General features: G+C 52.1%; 1 protein-coding gene across 6 annotated transcripts in view; it reads right to left on the reverse strand.

The window, feature by feature from the left end:
- Window positions 1-22,752, reverse strand: part of KIAA1671 (KIAA1671 ortholog) — a 186,345-nt gene that overhangs the window by 118,358 nt on the left and 45,235 nt on the right. For 5 of the 6 annotated variants that reach the window (XR_003436668.1, XM_027124446.1, XM_027124447.1 and 2 more), the window contains exons 2-5: window positions 14,034-14,185; window positions 10,689-12,296; window positions 8,477-8,564; window positions 2,014-4,788 (exon numbers count right to left, since the gene is read on the reverse strand). Coding sequence is in view for 5 of the 6 variants with exons in the window: in XM_027124446.1 (XP_026980247.1) it covers window positions 2,014-4,788; window positions 8,477-8,564; window positions 10,689-12,241 (4,416 nt within the window). In the remaining variant the exon portion in view is untranslated. Of the gene's footprint in view, window positions 1-2,013; window positions 4,789-8,476; window positions 8,565-10,688; window positions 12,297-14,033; window positions 14,186-16,242; window positions 16,890-22,752 lie in introns of those variants that run through there. The other variant, XM_027124445.1, reaches the window with a different exon arrangement.

Here is a 22,752-nt window from a genome sequence, read left to right on the forward strand (position 1 = left end):
ACAGATCCCCTGACAATGAGCGCTCCTGGGGCCTCGGCACCGCGGGCGGGCGTCCAAGGCCGGGCTGGGGTGGCCCCTCCACGAGGCCCCGAGTCTCCTGCTGCCGGCGGGCCCCTCAGCCAGGTGCTGGCACACAGATGCAGTGTCACATTTCCATGGCCTCCTCCCTCTCTCGCTTCCCCATAACAACAGCCTGGAGCTGGGGGGTGGGGGGTGGGCGGGGGGTAGGTGAAACCCTTCCTGGAGGCGCATCTGCGGAGCCCGCTGCCTGCCTGACCCATGCTGGGCACTTTACCTCCTCTCCGCCTGGTAGCAGCGCCTCAAGGAAGGAATCCCCGTTAACTCCTAACTCCAGAGAGGGGGAAACTGAGGCTCGGGGAGGCCAAGTGCCTGCTCTGCACACAGCTGAGCCGGTGAGCGGCAGAGCAGAGATTCCAACACAAGCCTGAATATGGTCATCGGAAGACACGTGGGTTCAAAGTCTGCTTCCACCACTTGCATGCCCTGAACCTTAGGTGAATTCTCCTATCACTTAATTTCCACAACATCCCTTTCTAGGTTGGCTGGGGGGTGACAGGAAGGGCCCCGTAGTCAGTTACCACACTGGCCCCAGGGCATGCCATTTTTTTCCCCACCTCTGAACCTTTGCCCATGCTGTGCTCCTACCAAGAATGCCCTCACCTCCTCTAATCATCACATCCGAATTCATATCCATCTCTCAAGGGTGGGCTCAGGCCAGGGCCTCCTCCGGGATGTCTCCCTGGGCCTCTTCTCCAGCGCCTCACTCTGCACCACATCCTTTTCTGGCCGTCAATCACCGTGTCCCACCTCCACACAGAGATCAAAAGCTTCCTGAGGGCTGACTCCATGCCTCAGATTTCTTCCCCACCTTCATGATCTCTCATTCCACTGAAAGCTCGGGTATCGGGCCAGACCTAGGTGCAAACACTGGCTATGCCACTTGGTGCTTTGTGACTTGGGATAAGTTACTGAACCTCTCTGAGCCTCAGCTTTTTTCCATCTGAACAAGGTGATCATACCTGCAGCAGACATTGTGGGTGCCCTGCCCACCACTCAAGTACACGCCAATGCTGCGTGAGGATTTTCCTCTCCACCACGGAGCACGGCCCCAGCCAGGTCAGAGGAGTCTGAACGGTGAAAGCCCCAGACACAGCCTCAGGCAAGGACAGAGGGGAACTAGGAAACAAATGCTCCAGGTCCCCTCCCCCTTGGGCAGGACCACCCAGCGGTGAGCTGTGCTGCTCCCCAGGGGTCTCCAGTGAGAACGAGCCTCAGGTGCCCACACCTTCATCACCTGCTTCCCTTCCCTGACTCACTTCTCCTCCCCACACCGGCTCCTCAGGGGGTCACCTCCTAAAACAACTTGCAGGGGGCTGCTTCTATAGGAACACAAACCACGACAATCCCTCTCGTGTGGACTGTCCCGAGGCTCATGTGAGCTCGCTCATTCAACAAACACTTCTTGAATGTTCACGAAACATCAAGCAGGATGCTGGATGCTGGGGATACAATGATGAACGTGATGCAGCATCCTGGAATACAGCAGGTGCTCAATAAATGACACCTATTGTGATCATTCTAGCCCAGAGGTTTAAAACTGGTAGCCCACAGGCTGTATAGTGCCAGCAGACAAGTTCTGTTTGGACTAAGCAGCATTTTTTTAGTACTCTGTCCTCATTTCATAATGGGGGGAGGGGATTACGGACAAAAATCTGGATCTTTCCGGTTCTCTTGATAAATCAGATCTGCCATCTCAATGCCACCTTCCTCACTTGTCAAGAACCAGCTGGGGCTGCGCAGCGGTTGCCCCCTTCCAATAAGGCGTGGGCTCTCCATTTGCCACAAGCCCCACCACTCCCTAGTGTCTCACACCCAGCCTGACTCCACTCATTTCCATACTCACCTGGCCTACCCACGTGGGTTCTGAGTTTGAGACCCCTGGCCTGCATGTTTAACAACGTTTGACAAAACTGCAACATGGTTTGTACTCACCTTTTGACTGTCTCGATTCCCCGACTCCTGCGGACAGAGCCCCGTCTTGATGTCTTTGGCCTCTGAACTCTCCCTAGGGAGGCTGGGCCTCGCTTTGGGCTGCTCTTGCCTCCTCTCTCTGGCTTCCTGCATGATGAACAGGCCCTCTCGGATTTTGAGAGGGGGGCCTTTCTCCGAGTGGGCCCTCTTGACATCCAGCAGTGACCTTCCACAGTCCCATGGGTGGTTGCCCCATTGGGTCACACTGCCCTCCTCTCCCCTCCCGAGGGATTTCCTTGGGAGCCCTTTCTTCTGGTCAGTGGGGGAGGACCTGGGTGGCACGGTGGCCCCGCTGCCCAGATCCTCCCAGGAGGTGGTGGGCTTTGACTCAGCCGGGGAATGCAGGCACTTTGCACTGTGATGTTTACTGATGAAGGCCTTTTTCTCATCCTCGGTGACCCCCGAGCCTTTTTTCCTGGGACCTGCAGGGCCAGAAGAGGCCCCTGGATATTTCTCAGGAGGAGCTGAGTGCGGCAGAGCCCACAGAGGAGGGCTGACCTTGGTGTTCGTGGCTGCCTCCAGGGTCTCTGCCAGTTGCTTGCCTGAGCCGGGGGTAGGACTGGGGTTTGTTTCGGCAAAACTGGCTTGTTTCCGGGGCCCCTCCATTTCAGGGCCCTCCTTCAGGCTCCTCCGTCTCCGATCCACCTCGCCTTGCTGGCCAGGCCTCTCGGGATTCGAGCCTCTGGGCTCTGTGGGCGGTCCCCCCACCAGCTCCTGAGCCTCCCTGGGGCCTGCGGCCGGCTGTCTCTGGTACTCGGCCATCAGGGCGTCAATGTCGAGGACACTGGACCTGTAACCATCCTTGATTTTACCTGGGAACGTCTCGCTGACCACCTCCGTCTTCCTTCTGAGCAGGAGATGGGTGGCTTTCGGGTGACTTTTGAGAGCCGGAGGTGTTTTGGGAGCACCACGGGGGGACGTCTTGTTCCCACGGTCCTTCCAGTCGCTGTGAAAACCAACGCTGTCTTCCGGTCCCCGACGAACCCATAAAGCATCGTCATCGGAGATTCTCTCGCTGGGAGGACCCAGAATCCTCTCCCCAAGAGACGCTGGCCTCGGAGTCTTTGGAAAGCTTGCGCGGTCATGCTCTCTGCCTGGAGCCTGGTTTTTACTGCCCATGGTCTCCAGCAGCTCTTCATGGTTCAGAGAAACCAAGGTAGATGTTAAAAGATGAGGCGATGGAGGTGGGGCTATTTTTCTAGAATGTTCCATCAAGTTTTCGGACCTGGGCTTAACAATGCTCTTTGCTTTTTGAGTGTCGGGAATCTGATACGTCACTGCAAAAAAGGTCGCCTTGGGTTCCACAGATGACCCTTGCTTTGCTGCTGAAAGAACCTGTGACACGCCCGGGTTCCCCTGCTGGGGCTCCTCCCAACCGTGGGCTAGTTGGAGTTTTCCTAAGGCACCTGCGGTGTGGGTCAAATGACCCGTCCGTCTCTGCTCTGCCTTGGAAGAGTGCTCTGGGGCCAGTAAGCTGAATTCATCGAACTTCGCGTCATGGGGTAACGTCCGCCGCCTCCACCTCTCCATCCTCTGGTCGCTGGGGCTCACCTTCCGCATCCTGGCTTCGGGCTCTGGCACCCGGGCCGGCCTCGCTCCACCCTGGCCGCCAGCCACGGCGAGGGGCCCCTTCTGCAGTAGCATGTCTGCCTGTGGCCGGGCTCGGAAGTCAGAGGCCTCGCCCTTAGCCCTGGAAGGAGGCTCCAGAGGGCCCCCCTGGGGGGCACCCCTTTCCCCTGGCTTTATTCCGGCCCCATCGATCCCCTGGTGCTGGGCCTCCTGGATGGCAGCCTGGATGGTCCTCGCAGAGGTGGCCTCGGGGCTTGGTTCCGAGCCTCTCTCTTCACTGACCCCCACAGCGGCTTTCTGCCAGTTGATAGTCACCCCACCTGTCCATCTGGGTGACAGACAATTGCCTCCAGACGTGTCCTTTAGCTCTCGGTGGAACTCAGGCTTTGGCCCGCTGACCTCACGCGTCCCTCGAGCTTCCCAGATCAGACTGGCCCTTTGGACGGACCCCACCTGGCCTTCCAGCCTGCGCTCGGGGTCAGCAGGGGTCACGGCAGGGGCCACCTCCTGGGACAGTGAGAGCCGAGACTGGCTGCTCCGGAGCGTCACAGCCTTCTCCTCGGGCGCCGTGGGGATGGCCTCGCTGTGCGCACGCTCCCCGACCGCGTGCACGATGTCATACCTGGGCTCGACCCTCTCGGATGCGGGAGGGCTTTCCAAGAGCTTGAGGCAGGGGTTATTACTGCACTTGTCGCCCACAGGGTATCTTCCCAGGACGGAAGACGTATGATGCTGTTTGGGCTCACCGTTGGAGAAGGCGGTCCGCCCAGATTTCTTTGGGTCGGGATTTTCCAACCACTCTTTCTTCAGGTATGTGGTTTGCGGGAAAGAGCTTCTCGACCCAAGGAACCTGGATCTGAGCTCCAAGACATCAGCCGTGTCCCTGGGGGTCATGGCTGCGGGACAGTGTCCTGATAGGTCAGCCACGGTGTGCTTCTCCACGTGATGTTCGAACACTGTGGCCCACACGGTCTGGAAGCTTCTGTCATCATCCGGGGTGCTGGCGGAAGGGCTCAGAGGCCCCACCACACTTTCGCTCCAACCACTGCCAGGGACTTGGTCAGAACTGTCTTTCCACTCTGTCTGCCTGGATTTCTCCCGGGGCGTCGCAGGCTTCCAGGGGCTTCTTGGGACAGGTGCTCCGTCCACACCATGCCCTTCCTTTTGCTGTGGAAAAAAAAAAAAAAATCCAATTTAAGTTAAAGGGTTTGAAATGGAGGGAATTCCCTGGTGGTTCAGTGGTTAGGATTCCGGCCTTCCATTGCCAGGGCCCCGGGTTCGATCCCTCGTCAGAGAACTAAGATCCCACAAGTCGCGCAGTGCAGCCAAAAAAAAACGTCGGGGGGCAGTTTGAAATGGAAAGAAAGAGATGAGGTGATTGAAATAGCTGCTTTTATTGATTGATTGATTGATTGATTGATTGATGTATTTATTTTTGGTTGCGTTGGGTCTTCCTTGTCGCGTGCAGGCTTTCTCTAGTTACGGCGAGCGGGGGCTACTCTTCGTTGCGGTGCGCGGGCTTCTCATTTTGGTGGCTTCTCTTGTTGCAGAGCACGGGCTCTAGGTGCGTGGGCTTCAGCAGTTGTGGCACATGGGTTCAGTAGTTGTGACTCGCGGGCTCTAGAGCGCAGGCTCAGTGGTTGTGGCGCACGGGCTTAGTTGCTCCGCGGCATGTGGGATCTTCCCTGACCAGGGCTCGAACCCATGTTCCCTGCATTGTCAGGTGGATTCTTAACCACTGCGCCACCAGGGAAGCCCTGAAATAGCTGCTTTTAAAATCACAGCAGTGAGACACCATAAAATCTTACAGACTGAACATAGCCAGTGTGGGTGAGGATGTGGTGAAACGGCCACTCTCAGACACGGCCACTCTCAGACACTGCTGGTGAGAAGATAAATGGGCATGATTCTTGGGCAACTCAGTATATCTCTCATGATTTTAGGACACTCATTTCCTTTTATCTGGCCGATTTCCTCCCAGGATTCTTGCTTTGCTCACGGGCACTAGTCTATGTGAACAAGAAAGTTCATACAGCACTGCTTGTGAAACGAAAGAACACAGAAACAACCTAAATGCCCATCTGAAGGGCACTGGCTAAATAAATTCTGAAATATTCAAACAATTGAATACCACACAGGCACTTGGATCCACAGAAGTGGGGGCAGGTCCCAATGTCCTAACGTCTAAGAACACACAAAATGTCGTGCTGGTGGAAGAAAAGCAGGATGAGGAACTATATATTTATAATAAATTACCATTTTAAAAAACTACATGTGTACATGTGTATAAATATGTACGTGAGTACATAAACAGTGGAGAAAAGATAACAATCAAACTGGGAGTGAAGGGCTTCCCTGGTGGTGCAGTGGTGAGGAATCCGCCTGCCAATGCAGGGGACATGGGTTCAAGCCCTGGTCAGGGAAGATCCCACATGCCGTGGAGCAACTAAGCCCGTGTGCCACAACTACTGAGCCTGCGCTCTAGAGCCCGTGAGCCACAACTACTGAGCCCACGAGCCACAACTACTGAACCCACGTGCCACAACTACTGACGCCCGCACGCCTGGAGCCCGTGCTCTGCAACAAGAGAAACCACCACAATGAGAGGCCCGTGCACCGCAACAAAGAGTAGTCCCCACTTGCCACAACTAGAGGAAGCCTGTGTGCAGCAACAAATAGCCAATGCAGCCAGAAATAAATAAATAAAATAAATTAATTAAAAAAAAAAACTGTGGGTGAAGGAGTGAGGGTAGGAAGAAGAAATGAGGAAGAGAACATCATCTTTTAATCCTACACATTTTAGTTCTGTTGGGTTTTTATAATATTCATGTATTAGTGCTTAGTCATATCTAAAATTTTTCTTTTCTCTTAGAAAAAGGTCTACTTCAAGAAGTTACACAAAGATTTAACCATACGACCCACCAATTCCATTCCTGAGTATATACCCAAAAGAACTGAAAACAGGTGTTCAGACAAAAACTTGTACACCAATGTCCGCAGCAGCATTATTCACAATCGCCAAAAGCTGGAAACTCAAATGTCCGTCAATGGATGAATGGATAAACAGAAAGTGGTATATCCATGCAATGGAATATTATTCATCCATAAAAAAGAATGCAGTACTGATACATGCTATAACATAGATGAACCTTGAAAACATAATGCAAAGTGAAAGAAGTCAGACACAAAAGGCCACATACATGATTCCACTTATATGGAATACCCAGAATAGGCAAGTCTATAGAGACAGAAAGCAGATTCACGGTTGCCGGGGGCTGGAGGTGGGGGATGAGGAGTGACTGGATAAGGGGTTTCCATTTTGGGAAAACTAAGGGATCTTAGTTCCCTGACCAGGGATCGAACCCGCGTCCCCCGCAATGGAAGTGCGGAGTCTCAACCGCTGGACTGCCAGGGAAGTCCCTCTCTACCATTTTTAAAGAAATGACTCAGAAGATCCAAGGATAAAAACAGGGCTAACCGCCCACCCTAGGAGTGGTGGGCACTGTCATTCAGAGCCAGCTCACCTTTGTTAGGGGTTTATGATGGGAGGGGTTCAAATGGGCTTGGAACCAAGCTCTGGTGTTTAAAACTCTGTATAATTTTCTTAAAAAGTAAAACTATGTGATCCAGCCATTCCACACCTAGGTATTTATCCAAGAGAAAACAAAATAGATGTCCCTACAGAGCCTTGCCCACAGATGTTCACAGAAGCTTTATTTGCAATGGCCCCAAACTGGAAACAACCCAAATGCCCATCAAGGGCTGAATGGATAAGCCAACTGTGGGCTACCCATACAACGGAGTACTACTCGGCAATAAAAAGGATGGGCTATTGATACACATGACGACATGATGAAGCTCAAAATAATGATTCTGAGTGAAAGAAGCCGGACCGAAAAAAGAGCACTGGTTGCATTTATATAACAATCTAGAAGATGCGAATGAATCTACAGTAACTGAAAGCAGATGAGTGGTTGCTCTGGGGGGTCACAGAGAAGAAACTTGCATGTGCTGGAAATGTCCACTGTCTTTATTGTGATGAAAGTTTCAACAGGTGTACAAAGATGTCAAAGCTCACCTGCTTATATGCTTTAAACATGTCCAGTTTACTGTATGTCAATTATACCTCAGTGAAGCTGTTTAACAAAAACTGAAACTGCAGAAAGCATCAACCGCAAACCCGTTATACCTAGCAGTTATTTTATGAGCTTTTTAAATTAAACAGACTAAATGGGGACTTCCCTGGTGGTCCACTGGGTAAGACTCCATGCTCCCAATGCAGGGGACCCAGGTTTGATCCCTGGTCAGGGAACTAGATCCCGCACGCATGCTGCAACTAAGAGTCTGCACGCTGCAACGAAGATGCCGTGTGCCACAGCTAAGATCCAGCACAGGCAAGATAAATACATATTTAAGAAAACAGACTAAATGAAAATATGTTTTAAGCAATTTAATTGATGGTAACTCTCCTCCTTTTTCTTCGTCTAGGTGACACATCAGGGTGGGGAAAGAAGCAGGGACCACAATGGGGGAAAATTGAGGGGGGTTTCTATTAACATTTTTACATCTTCATTAATTTCTTAATAAAGCAGACATTCTTACACAGGAAAGCCATGTCCCTCCTCCCATTTGCACAGACAAAAAGAAATGCCTGACGATTATATTTGCAACGGGGAATCACACACCCCATCATACCGGAAGGGACTTTAAAAGTCCCAACATTAAAGGAAAAAAATGTCTTAACAGTTCATGAGAGGTTTCTGATTCTTTCCTGGGCCCTGGAGATCATAAAAGCCCTTTTTCCAATAAGTACAACTACCTGCTGGGGAAAAGGACGCGCCAAGCGGCTCCTTACCTTTTCCCTGGGTTCTTTAGGCAGCTCACTGCTCGGCTCAGAACACTTCTCACATGTGACTTCGTTGCTTGAAGCTGCACTTGAAAACCTGGCACAGAGATCCAAGTTACTTGTACAGGGACCGGCAGCTGTGGCTCCCTCCAGCCCGCACCCCGTAACTAGCTCAGGAACCCAGGGGTGAAACCAGCACTGAGATCATCAAAGCAACACTGCCCAATTTCCTCCGAGAAGGGACATGTCCTTTGCAGTTGCCAAACCCCTCCGGCCCAGTGGGGACAGCCTACCTTAAACACAGCATCATCGGGGTAGCAGGAGCCCCAGGCTTGGGTGAAGAGACCTGGGTGCTAGTCCCAGCTCTCCTGCCTCCCCACTGAGGGAGCTTGGGTCAGGCTTGCGACCTCACTCATAAAACGGGGATAATTAACACCTCCTCATCGTCTTTTGTAGGGCGGATAAGAGGCTACCCAAGGCCCTAATAGCTACGTGAAGTCATTTAGAGAAGAGTGAAGATGCCCCAGGAGGGATAATTAATGGTTGTAACCTCACAATAGCAGCCCCACCGCAGACCGACCACGGGGGGGCAGTGGGCAGTCGGGGAATGTGCCGGGGCACGGGCCTGCCTCTGCCTCTCCGAGTGACCTGGGCCCAGTCATTATCCCTCTCTGGGCCTGTTTCCCCACTGTAAGGGGAAGAGGGAGAAAGGGGAGCTCTGGAGCTACACTTTTTCCATCTCTGAAGAGTTCTCTGGAGCGGACGCTGAAAGATTAGCTCAGGGCTGGGGGCTGCAGAGAAGAGGGAGGTGAAAGAAATCAAACTGCTTAAACTTGACCCACACGCATCAGTCCAAGGTCTGCCTCCTGGGAGGCGTGAGGCTGTGCATGAGTTGCTTCTAAGCCCAGAGCCCTGGTTTCCCCTCCTGTCAGATGGGAATAACCTGAGACACTGGGGGATGCAGAGAGGGAAGGTGCGTGAGGTCCCCGACATGGGTGCCCCTTTCTGTTTTCTGGGGTTTTAAAAATTTTTTTTATTATTATTATTTTGCCACGCTGTGCAGCTTGAGGGATCTCGGTTCCCAGACCAGGGATTGAACCCGGCCCATGGCAGTGAAAGCGCCAAGTCCTAACCACTGGACAGCCAGGGGATTCTCCCCTTTCTCTGTTTTCTGAATTCAGGGGTTCACGGGCCTGGCTGCACATGAAAATCACTTGGGAAACTTTTAAAAACCACCATGACATGGGCCCCTCCCCAGACCAGCTGAATCAGATTCTCTAGGGGGTGGGGTGGGGGCCAGGCATCGGTATTTTTTTTTTCCAGGTCATTCTAACTGCTGAGAGCCACTGGTCTAACTCTGGCCAAGCTGGCTGCCCGGGTTCCCAGGGCCTGAAGGGCAGTCTGCCCAGAGCTCCCCTTGGAAGCTCCATCCCTGACAAAGTATGTCAGCGGCAGGCATGTCATTAACAAGCTGGCAGAACCCCCCGGTGGCATCCCTCTGTCCTGGCCAAGAAGCCACTTGTGGAAAAACGAAGGAGCAAGAGATGTCAGAGGCCAGGCCAAGCTTAGAAAATCATCAATAACCATTAGGATTAATCGCATCATTTGGAGCTACAGCGTGCTGAGGGCTCCTTTGGGTTGAGTGACTCTCAGCGTTATCTCTCTGAGTCTTTGCCTTAATCCTTAAAGGCAGGTCTTAGCATCATTTCCGTTTTGGAGATGAAGAGACCGAGGCTCAAGGCGTGAAGCTACCCACCCAAGTTATCATGACCCGTCTGATTTTGTTTTGGGGGCCATCCACAGAGGTTTAGGTCATATATTAGGTGTCCTCGGACTTCAGGAAAGGAAAGCTTAGCGATGGAGACAGGCTGAGCTGGAATTGCACCAGGCTCCCGACTTCCTCATGGTATTTCACCTTTCCTGTCCATATCTGTGAAATGTGCACAATATTTCCCCCTGAAAAGTGCACAGAGGGGAACCTAGGAGGAAATGTATGAGGAAACGTACGCGGGCAGCTCCCCTGTCTCTCCACACCTCAGCTTCCTCATCTGAGAAATGGGAGCTAATGCCACTTCCTCTGTGGGCTGTGGGTCAACTGAGAGGGGGCGTAAGGCGGGCAGCACGGAGCGTGGCGCCCTGCTGTTTCCTTTCCCGAGGGGTCTCTGGTAAGGGGTTGAGGACCTTGGAGGCTGGGGGAAGCCAGTGGGATGCTCCCACTTACAGTTTGGTCAAATCCGCTGACAGCGGCCGTGCCTGGATCGCCTTCTTCCTGATCTCTGGCTTTGCTTCCGAGCTCTCGGTGGCCCAGCCTTTGATCCGCTCCTGGACGCTCACGCCGGCTTTCCCCAGCTCCGGTGCAGCCGGTGGGGACTCAGCGGGGGCTGATGGGGGCGAAGATCCCAATGACAAGGCTGAGGCGCTCTCCTCGCCAAAGAGGCTGACGTGCTTCTTCACGCTGCCCCTCGGGGTCCGCTCTCCCCCTGCCTGAGTTTCCCCATCAGCCGCTCTGCTCTTGACCTCAGCGATTTCTTGGCCTTTTCCAGGCCTGGGCGAAGGGGACGGGGGGGCCCTGGGTGCCTTCTCCGGCTCACCATCCAGCTTGGCTTTCTCTTCCCCAAGATTCTGGTCACTGATGGGGGTGACCCTGGCCGAGCCCCCCATGGTTCTGAGGTGGCCCATCTCTGCCTGCTTGCAGAGCAGCTTCTCCCTCCGTTCCTGGATCTTCCTGGCCACCTGCAGGAAGTCAGAATCTGGGTCGTGAAGGGGAGCCTCTGCTTTGACCAGACGCTCCCCATCTACTTTGGGGTCCAGGTCAGGCCTCTCGGGACCCCGCCACTGGGCCGTGGATCCTGCTGTGGCCTCCACCTTCCTCGCCAAGGCCTCTCTACTCTCGAACCTGGCCGTGAGGTCCACGGACAGAGGCCTAGGCCTTCTCACCCACGTCTTCTCAGGAGGGGTGGGGGGCGCCTTCCCCACCACGGCTGCCCCGCCAGGGCCTGCTGGCTTCTGAGGCTGAATGGACTCGATGAAAATGGCCGACACGGGCCTTCTCTTCAGTCGAGGCCTGGGCTCCAGAGCAGGGCTACCCGCGTCCTCCACGCTGCTGGCCTTTGACAGAGGCTCCTTTAGGCCTGTCTCCTCTTGGGTGGCCGCCGGCCTGGTGACCTGAGACACGGAGGCCGGTCGGGGAAGAGTCCCCGCAGGCTTTCGGGCTGGCAAGGCGGGCTTGGTGGCCACCTCAGGCCAGGAGGCAGAAGGGGGCCCCTGAGACACACCTGCGTCGGCCTCCGGAGCCCCCCGGCCGACCCCCTTCCCCAGGGTAGGCCCGGCTTTGGTGGTTTCAAAGAGTATCATGGTGCTGGGGTTAGGCCGCAGCACCGCGGCCTTGGAGAACAGAGACGAGCTGCTCGGGCCGTCCCCGCTCCCCGCCTCCTGCCCCACCAAGCCAGGCATCTTCTCGTCCAGCCCCTCTGCCGCCACGCCCCGGGGGAGCCCCCCGGTAGGAGACGGCCTGCTCAGGCTGGGCCACGAGGAGATCACGTCCCCGGCCTTCTCCTTGGAGAAGGGCTTGGGGGTGAGTCTCGGCAGAGGGAGCAAGCGGACTGGGCTCCTGAGGGGGCTTTTCCCTTCCAAGAGCAGCGCTGAGGGGGCCCCGGAGGCGCTGCCAGCCTGGCGGAAGTAGGTCCGAGTCAGAGCTTCCTCCTTGGAGAGCTCGCCCAGGCCTGGCACTCCTGTCAGAGAACTTATGGAGCCGACCTCCACCCGCGTCACCATGGTTACGGCTGTGGATCCATGGGGAAGACGAACATCAGAAACAGAGAGGCAACCACTAAAAAAAATAGTAAATTTAAGATTCAGTCAGTGTCTGGGTTGAAGCAGAGGGATTTGGGGGATGGGGATCAAGAGACCAGAGTCCCGGGTCTGGACGACAGCTCTCCATTGACCACCGGGCCAGCCTGGGCCAGTGCCTTCACCTCTCGGCTGTGGGCAAAGGGCAGTGGACTAAATGGCCTGACTCTGAAGTTCATTCCGGCTCAAAGGATACAGAAAAGGTGCCAACACTCTCCTGGACTTTCCTGACTCAGCTAATCTCAAGGCCAGCTTTCAGGGTGAAAAGTGATGATCTCTGCTGTACAGGTATGGAAACCAGCTCAGAGAGGCCAAGTAACCGACCTGAGGTCACTCAGAGAGTAAAGAGGCAAAGCTGGGATCCAAACCCAGGTCAGACTCCAAATTCACACCACACGCTCCCAGCATAAACCCTGATGAGAGTCCTGTCACCCGGCAGTACTTTCCCGTTTCAGAGCCCGGCCACATCAGGCTGGTCCTGACCCTCGTCACAGCCAAGCACAGAGAGGGTAGGTGACAAGCCCCACCTCACACAGCTAGCCAACGGTCACAAAGTTGGTCACTGGCCTTGGCACTCTAACCGTCCAGACAGTCCCTTATCTCTCCCCTCCCCAGTCCTTCCAGAAGCCTTAAGAGAAAGCCACCCTCATGTCCCACTCCACCTGCTGCTGTGATTGTTTGCCTCTGGGCTCTTTTCGGTTGGACGCCTATTTTACGCTGGCTGCCTTCACAGTCTCAGTAAGAAGAGTATCAGCTAACGACGAGAGTTTACCACGAGTGAGGCCTCAGGTAAGCCCAGTGCTTCCTCAAATCACACCCTCTTTAGAACCCTAAGAGGCGGGTATGTGATTGCCAGCCCCAGTTTTGCAGCAGCTCAGGCACAAGCCCCTTGTTCATCCAGTCATGAGCTCTGCTCTCTCAAGGTAGCAGCCCTCCTCGCTCATCCATCCTCCAATGACCCCGAGAAGCAGGGATTATCCTTATCTCCCTTATAAAGATGAAGGGAAAGGGCTCAGAGAGGTGGCCCGACTTGCCAACCGTCACACAGCTGAAACGTGATCTCAAGTCCTGGACCCATTCAACTCTGCCTTTTTAACAATTATGTCCTCTTCCTTTCTGGTCTTAAAAAGTGCCAGACAAGCTGCTGTTCTTGATTCGTCCCCCACCCTAACCCCACCTTCACTCCAGTGCTCTCTTTCCCTACAAAATTGTCCCCAGCCTGCCCGCGTCTAGATGGGCTAAAAGTAGAAGGCATTTTAGTCCAACGCAAGCCTCCACTTCCCTTCCTGGGGCCCTACAATGCTGCCCCCGGCTCTGACTCACTCAGCAGCCTGCAGGAAAGAAAGGCAGACAGATTTTGATATTTTCTCTTCCTTACACACTCGATGGTGCTAAGAAGATTCCTTCTCCCCAAGGCGGAGAACACTGTCTAGACGGGGTTAGAGGCAGAAGAGAGGCACAGAAATGGAGAATGGGAAAATCGGAGACTTGGGAGGAACCCGTCTGCAAAGACTCGGGGTGGAGTTCCTAAGGTGCACAGGGTCCTGCCCCAAATCAGGACTGCTCATCGTTAGAGCCAGCTCCCGTGACCTCTGGGACACAGACATAGCCCGGACAGAGACACAGGACAAGAACAGGATTCAAAGGACAGAGAGGAAACTCCCTAGCAGAACCCACAGGAGCCCTGCCCACCCCCGGACACTCCAGCCCCACTTACCCGAGCTGGCAGGTCCTGGCTGGGGACGTGTGACTGCCAGAGAAAGCCAGCGGTATCGTGTCTCATCTCCAACGGGGCTGTCCGCACACTCCCATGGCAGGAGCCGGCAGGGGAGGGGAGGCTCGTCCCAGCAGGCTGAGTTTCAAGCAGGTCTGGGGAGACACAGGGCGAGCGCCTCAGTTCTGGGGTTCCGGCAATATGTGCACAGACGGCGCAAAGGCTTTCGAGCTCCAACTGCATCTGCTGGTGTCTCCGCCAGCTTGTAAAACTCACACTCCTAGCAGCTTTTCAGTATTGTCGCCTTATCTATACACGTGGGCATCAAGGGTGCCGAGTACAAACCATAGGTGCTCCAAAAAATCTCCCCCGTTCCTCTGATACATGTTTACTGAGCACCTACCACGTTCACAAGGATGAATAAGAAATATCCCCTGCATCCAGGGACCTCAGAGTCTTGTGTGAGAAACACACACACGCATACACACACACAAGCGATTACAACACTGGGCAATAAACATCATGGTTTATAAAGGGGGACATGGGAGTACAGGAAAAGGAGGATTAACTGCCTAAAATTGGGAGTGGTGGTCCCGGAAGACTCCCTCGGTTTAGAGGAGGGAACTCCGGAAGACTCAAAGAGCTGGCTAATTTGGGAGCTATTTCCCCTGGTTCTCCTGCTCAGCAGTATCTGTACATTGCATCTCTTGGAGGTCCTCACATGCCTCCTCAGGGCCTTTGCATGTGCTGTGCCTGTTCTCTGAGATATCCCTGTCACTACACACAGACGCAGGCCCTCCCCTAAGATTGCAGTCCAGACACAGCTGCCCCCCTCCAACCTAGTATAATCTCCCTCTTACGTGTCCAGAGAGACCCACAGACACTCAGCCAGACTCATAGCTACACAGCTACATTTAATAGTTCAAGATCCTTCATTTCACATCAATGGGAAGCGCCCAGGAGTCACCCTGAATCCCCAAGAGCTAGCGCAGTGGCCTGGCAGATAAGAGCACTGAGCACATAATTATTGAGTGAATAAATAAATGAATGAAGAACTATTCTCCTGGCCCTGCTCCCCACCCTTCTAAGATTCTAAATAAGGGCCAGAGTCCTGAGTTTCATGACACTAAGCAGTCTTGGTCACAAGGTGAACGAGTTCCTCTGGCTCTGGCAAGTTCTGGTGTGGCCACAGGTCAACTGCTACTGAATGACAGAACCAAGGAGCTACGAAGAGCCCAGCTGGGAGCTCAACCTGCTGACCTCGCCCAGAGGCCCCACCAGTTTCACCTGATGCACTGCCTGGGACAGGCCGCCGTCAGACACCTGCTGTGACCACATTAACCCCAGACTGTCACACCAGCTCATCCGCCCAAAGGTGGAATGAACGAACGCTTCTCTATACAGCTTTTCCTGGGAAGAACCACCACGAGCGCTGTTGCTGAACCAGGGTTGACGGCTCACAAATGTTGCCCCCACTTTGGGATCTCTGAACCCATCTCAGTAGCCGGATTGCAGGGAAGGAAAAAGGGGAAACAAGAGAAAGGCTCTTGGTCCGCACCCCTCTTAACCAGAACGGTGTCTCTGTTATCTGTAATCTCCTTTCTATCTTGGGCTCCCTCTCAAGTTTCCATTTGAAATGCCAGGCAGATGCCTGGTCTATAAATATGGTTGCATGAACGAATCAATGAATCAATCAATCAATCAATGAACAAAGGGGGAAAAAAAAGAGTTTTTAAACCACCATAGTGGATGACTAAATAATATTTTGAACTCTTTCCCAAACCTAGAAACCCATGATTCTCAGGTTTTCCTTTAACCTGTTGTAAAATACAAGGAAACCAACTGAAATGTTCGCTTTAAAATCTTGCTTTAAATGCATCACATATGTTATGCTTAATTTAAGAGATGTTAGTCTCTTCCAAAGCATTTCAGAAGCCCACTCACACAGAGGACAGATGCTGTTTATTCCTGGGGTGGCCTCGCTCACTCTTTTTAAATATATTAGCACGATGGCCAGAGCCAGGTAAACAAGAGCTCCCTGGAGAAAGCAGGGACACCAGGTATGAGCTGTGTCTGGTTTTATCTACAAATAACCGTGAAGGTCGGCATGGGGGGACAGATGGGGAGCCAGGCTGATCTGGGAGGTCAGGAGGCTGCGGTAGACCAGGACACAGAGGATGCGGGGCAGCAGTGGGGGTAGTGGTGGGTGTACCTCTGCGGTTGCTGAACCTGCCAGGTCCACAGGCTCGATCTCCCCCATTTCCTGCGATTTCATGGAGAGAAAACCAGGTTCCTGAGGGTTGAGTCACCGAAACCGATCGTCACTGAAATTAGACAGGCGTCGCTCACGAGCATTCATTCCTCCCATCCCTCTGACCTTCCCTCTACAAGCCAGGCTCTGTGCTGGGTGCTGGCGGTGCAGCCGTGGAGCGCACAGGCTCCCAGGGGATCCGAGAGAACCTCACAGGGACGAGGCAGGAGAAGCCCTTCCATTCAGAACCCAACCATTTGGTAGCTTCTCTCTCAGATTCAGAGGCGTTGATTCATTTGAACAGCTGTTGCCAATCTTTCATAATGACACCCCTAAATCCGATCTGGGAGCTCACAGTCATTCACTCAGCCATCTCTGGGTGCCGCTTCCTGGGAATGCCACAATCTGGTGAGGACGGTGAGCCAGTCCTGCCACCTTCCAGCGTCTTCCGGAATGTGACCTGGGCTCCCAAATCTGCGGATCCATCCTGTGTGGTGCCCCGTGTGAAGGGCCAAGTGCGTGTCCAGGTCTCCCCAGGAAAGCAGGGCTGCGGTAAATGCATGGGCGTTGTCCGTCCACAGGCCCCAGAGGGAGGGGGACCAATGCCTAATATCGATGGAGTGTATGCATCCTCTCCTCTCCGTCCCCATGGCTGTGGCCCCAGCTCATTCATTCATTCATTCATTCCAATACACAGTTACTGAGCACCTACCATGTACCAGGCTCTGGGGACACAACAGTGAACAAAACATACAGAAAGCCCTGTTCCCATGGAGCTGACAATCATGAACACAGGAAAAGACAATAAACGAAATAAATAAGCAAGAGGCATAGAATGTTGTTAGGTAAGTAACTTTCTCTGCCGGTGTCTCCTCCAATCTGTTCTAGCAGCAGCCAGAGTGATTCTCTGATACGCAGGGGCCACCATGTCACTCCCCACCTCCCCACTGCCCTCTGAATGAAGATCAAACTCCTTCCCTGGGGCCTGGCAGGATCTGGATCCTCTTCATCTCTCCAGCTTCAGTCTCATGATTGACACCTCCCCCTCCATCCATCTGTCTGTCTCTCACACTCACTCACATACTTACTGCAGCACATGAACCTCAGACAGGTCACAAGACACATCATGCTTTTCCTCACCTTCCCGCCTCTACACTGCCATTTCCTACTGCCTGGTTAATCTCAGCTCCAAGCAGCCACCTCCTCCAGGAAGCCTTCCCTGATGCCCCAGGGTGGGTTCAGGTGCCTCTTCTCTGCTCTGGTATCTAACTCCCAGAGCTTCTCCCTAGCCCAGCACTGATCCCACATGTGGTGACTGCCTCTAGAGTGGGGGGAGCTCCAGGTCAGGAGGGTCCTGGGTCTGGTTCGCAGCTGTACCCCCAGGGTCTGATGCTGCACCGGACATAAAGTCAGTGTGCAAAAAATACCTCAAGGGAGAGCATCCCTGAAAGAAGAAAATAATAGTATCCAATGCAGGCGTGGGTGTGGGAAAACTGACATGCTCATCTGCTCCCAGGGACAATGTAAGTTACAAAAGCAATTTGGCAATATTCACTTTCCACTAATGTTACTGGAGACCCCATCAAGACTCAGGGACCACACTAAGTGACTCCGCACCTTCTGCCTTCTCCCATGTAATCTTCTCAACAATCCTGTGCTTTTCAGTTTATTACCACCATTCTACAGATGAGGGAAATGAGTCAGATCTCAAGCTAGTGAGGGGTAGTGTTACAGTTGAAATCTTCTGACTATGAATCAAGTGTTTCCCCCCCATATACCTCACCCCAAAAACATTCATTTATTTTTGACTCAGTAATCCCACGTCTAAAAACGTGTCCTATGGAAGGAATCTAAAGGAAGAGAAAACCATACACACAAAGATGCCCCCTGCAGTGTTGTCCATCCAAGTGCAGCAATAACGCACCCTGAACTTAGGGTGATAACTCTTATTTGAAAAAACCCAGGACTCAGAAGCCATTTGAAATGTCACAAAAGTTGCAACGTCAGAGGGTAGACCAGATCTCCAGTTCCCAGTCTGCCCACAAGTGGCACAGAAATCCCTTCACACCACATGGCCTGAGTTTGTGATCAGAAAAGATGGTTGCGGGACTTCCCTGCCTGCCAATGCAGGGGACACGGATTCAAGCCCTGGTTCGGGAAGATCCCACATGCTGCAGAGCAACTAAGCCTGTGAGCCACAACTACTGAGCCTGCACTCTACAGCCCGCGAGCCACAACTACTGAGCCCATGCGCCACAACTACTGAAGCCCACGTGCCTAGAGCCCGTGCTCCTCAACAAGAGAAGCCACTGCAATGAGAAGCCCACACACTGCAACGAAGAGTAGTCCCCGCATGCCGCACCTAGAGAAAGCCTGCGCACAGCAACGAAGACCCAGTGCAGCCAAAAATGAAAATTAATTAATTAATTAATTAATTTTTCCAAAAGATGGCTGCCATGGCTATCATGGCAAAAACCTAGAAATAATCCACATTCTCCACAAAAGGTGAAAGTCTCTCAGCCACGTGTAAGGGGCTGTTCTGCATCTCTTGAAAGTGAGGACTGGGGACCCTGTGCAGGAAAGTGAGAAGAGCTCATGAGAATGCTGTTGGAGAGAGGGTGGCAGATGGGTAATTTTCTGTATTCAAGGCTGTGACAACGGCAAAAATTGTTTATACAAATGGTCAAGGTCTGGAAGGGGAAAGGGACAGGTGAAAAGGAAAAGTGTCAGGGACAAGGGTGGAACTGTTATATTTTTAAATTCCTTTTCACTTTGAGATTCCTTTTTATTTCCATTAATGTTGTTTGTGCAGATTTCTTTTTAGGCCTCAATACCGGAAGTCTCCCTCTGAGCTGTGTTCTTCCCCATCAATTCAAAATGTAGAGGTACCAAGGCTCCCTTCCTGCCCACTTTCAAAGCTTTCAAAAGCTGAGGATAGGGACTTCCCTGGTGGTGCAGTGGGTAAGACTCCGTGCTCCCAATGCATGGGGCCCAGTTTCGATCCCTGGTCCGGGAACTAGATCCCGCATGCATGCCACAACTAAGGAGCCAGTGAGCCACAACTAAGGAGCCTGCAAGCTGCAACTAAGGAGCCCGCCTGCTTCACCTAAGACCCGACACAACCAAATAAATAAATAAATAAATTTTTTTTTTTAAAAAAAGCTGAGGATAAAGATAACTATCATTTATTAAGCACTAAGCGTGTGCCAGGAACTGTGCTAAGTGCCTTACGAGTATGACTCATTTCGTCCCCTTAACAATACAAAGAAGCAGGTCCTGGGACTTCCCAGGCAGTCCAGCGCTTAAGACTGCGCTTCCACTGCAGGACATGAGGGTTCACTCCCTGGTTGGGGAACTAAGATCTCTCATGCTATGCAGCATGGCCCAAAAAAAAAAAGAAGCAGGTCCTATTATGAAGCCCATCTTACAGGTGAGGAAACTGAAGCTGGAGGAGTGAATGGATCTGCCGTGGGCAGCAGGAGGTATGCTGATCCACCCTCCCCTCCATGGGATTCCTTCCAAAGTCCACATGGGCTTAACTAGAACAAGTGCTTTTTTATGATGTTCAAATGTAAAGGACACTTCACACCCATTATGGTGTCTACCATCAAAAAAAACAGAGGGCTTCCCTGGTGGCGCAGTGGTTGAGAGTCCGCCTGCCGATGCAGGGGACACGGGTTCGTGCCCCGGTCCGGGAAGATCCCACATGCAGCGGAGTGGCTGGGCCCGTGAGCCATGGCCGCTGAGCCTGCGCATCCGGAGCCTGTGCTCCGCAACGGGAGAGGCCACGACAGTGAGAGGCCCGCGTACTGGGAAAAAAAAAAAAAAAAAAAAAGAAAAATAATTCTGGAGATGGATGGTGGTGATGGTTGAGTGAATGTACTTAACGCTGCTGAACTACACACTTAAAAATAGTTACGATGATATATTTTATGCTATGTATATTTTACCACAATAAAAAAAACCCCAAGAAACTAAAGACAAATATAAAGGAAACCTAATGCTTAAGCTCTAATTACCATGTGACTCAGCTCATGGGGACCCATGTCCTTTAGGCAAATCTCCATTAAAAGCTCTCATGGTCCACACTCGGCTCTGCCCCCATCCCCGTTAGGAATGCAATGGGAAGCAAAGGAGACCCCATTCCTGATTACAATCGGGGGGTGCTCTAATAGGGGCAGAAAATGAGGCTGTAAAAGCCCAAAGGAGGAGTAGTCAGGGATGCCTTCCTGGAAGAGGTGACATCTCATCTGAGACTGGTAGGAGACAGCCAAGCAGAGGAGGAGGTTGGAGCCAGGAGAGGGAACAGCATGTGCAAAGGCCCAAAGGGACGGGAGAAACACAGTCATATAGCGCAAGCCTGTTCACTTATTCTCCTTGGGGCAACGTGGGGCTATCTTGGTGAAAAGTCTGAGTGGCACAACTTTCGAAAAACCATGCACTTTTGTTGAGTCAGAGTCGCATTGGAGGGTACAAAACACTGGTCCGAGAGTCAGAACTGGGTGATTTTAGTCAAGGTGATCACAGATCCTGGTTTACCTGGGACACAACCGCGTTCACTCTCAAAAGTGCCCGGGTTTGGACAATAAATTATTCCATCATCCTACATTTTTTTTTTTAAACTGTGGTAGAAACCACATAACATGAAATTCATAATTTCAACCATTTCAAAGCGTGAAAGCAGTGTCATTTTGTAAATTCACGGTATTGTGCAACCATCGCCACTATCTACTTCCGAAACATTTTCACCACCCCAAAGGAAATCCCATACCCAAGAAGCAGCCACTCCCCCTCCTCCCCTTCCCCAGCCTCTGGCAACCACTACTCTGCTTTCTGTCTCTAAGGAGTTGCCATTTCTGGATATTTCAAAGAAATGGAATCACCCAATATGTCTCTCACCCTAGTTCTGGTCTCAGTTCCTCCACAAACTTGCAATGAGAGCTTGGACAAGTCCCTGCCAGATTCTGTGACTGTGGTTTGGCTCAACCCCAGGACTTACCAGGTTTGCATTATGCAACTTTTCTCTGCCCCTGGCTCATCCCCCGTGAAGCCCAGCTCTCCGAGATTCTGAGACAACTGTTCTACATCCCCTGGTCCCCCACGATTCCTTCTGAACAACTGGTGCTCAATAAAGGATTGTTAAGGGACTCAATAAAATTCTCATTCAGTGTTGACGGAAGTAGTGAGAGCTAAGTTTCCTACTCAATGTGTGTGAATCTGTAAGAACTGCCTTAATTAGTACAGCCTTGACTTCTGTGTCAATCTCAAGTTGTAATGTATTAGAATTCAGGGCATCTGACCTTTCAGACTCTGGAATACAGAGGAACAGTTTGAGGGGGCTTTTTCCCAGCTGGCCCCGTACCACAAGATATGGGTGGTACACATTCACACCCACACAAAGGGTCCTGTGGTGTAGAAAGAGTTTGGGAAATGCGAGCTCACCAGCGTGTAAACTACTGTCCTTCCCACAAGACTCTTCAGAGCCTCTGGTGAGCTAACTGGCATCTTAGACACGCCAAAGCATAATCCAAACTGCCTCGCCCCAGTACCGCTTGTCCAGGTGCCACTGCTGATTTGGAGAAAGAACGTTACAAGTGGCCTTCGTGCCTTTACTTAAACATCCGCCTTTTCAACTTGCATTGGCCTGTTCCTTCCTACTGTTTGTGCTATTTCTGGGCTGGCTACAGCACTCACCAAAACCATTAAGCGAGCAGCTTTCTTGGGTTTGTTTGTTTTTCTTGGGATCAAGGATGGGCAAACTACAGTCTGTAGGCCACATCTGGCCCACTGCCTGTTCTTGTAAATAAAGTTTTATTGGAAGACAGACACACCCATTAATTTACATGGTGGCTTCTTCCAAGGTATGAAGACAGACCGGAGTGGTTGCCACAGAGGCCGTATGGCCCAGAAAGCCTAAAATATTTACTCTCTAGCCCTTTACAGAAAGAGTTTGTGACCCCTGCTCTAGACTGTAGAGAACTCAGTCCCCTGAGAGACTGGACTCCCCCAAGGATATGACATCCCCCCTTTAAGTTATCTAAAGCTCTCACGCTTTTCTGGCGGAGACCTACGTCTTCACGAGGTCTCTTCAGGTTCTCCACATAGTAATTGCAGAAAAATTCAAAAATATAAATGAGCAAAATGTTTTTAATAATCCTATATCCCACCACCCAGAACCAACAGCCATTACTAGCATTCTGATGTCCATCCATCTGGCCATTTCTAATATAAGTGGGAACTTTTTGTCAAAACTAAAATGCAATCAGGTCATGCGTGCTGTTTAGGAACTTGTTTTGTTTAATTTCAAAATACGTCATAAATACCTTTCACATCAATAGCTACACAACTCTACAGCCGTTTCTCATGCTTTGCAGTATCCCATTACATGGATATCTCATCATTATATCGAATCCATCCTCCACTATTTTATCCTTAGGTTGTTTCCAATCTCTGACTATTAAAACCAACACT

Source organism: Aethalodelphis obliquidens, unplaced genomic scaffold (genome assembly GCF_003676395.1).
Source record: "Aethalodelphis obliquidens isolate GAN/ISIS:26980383/991018 unplaced genomic scaffold, ASM367639v1 scaffold28, whole genome shotgun sequence".
Lineage (NCBI taxonomy): Eukaryota > Metazoa > Chordata > Mammalia > Artiodactyla > Delphinidae > Aethalodelphis > Aethalodelphis obliquidens.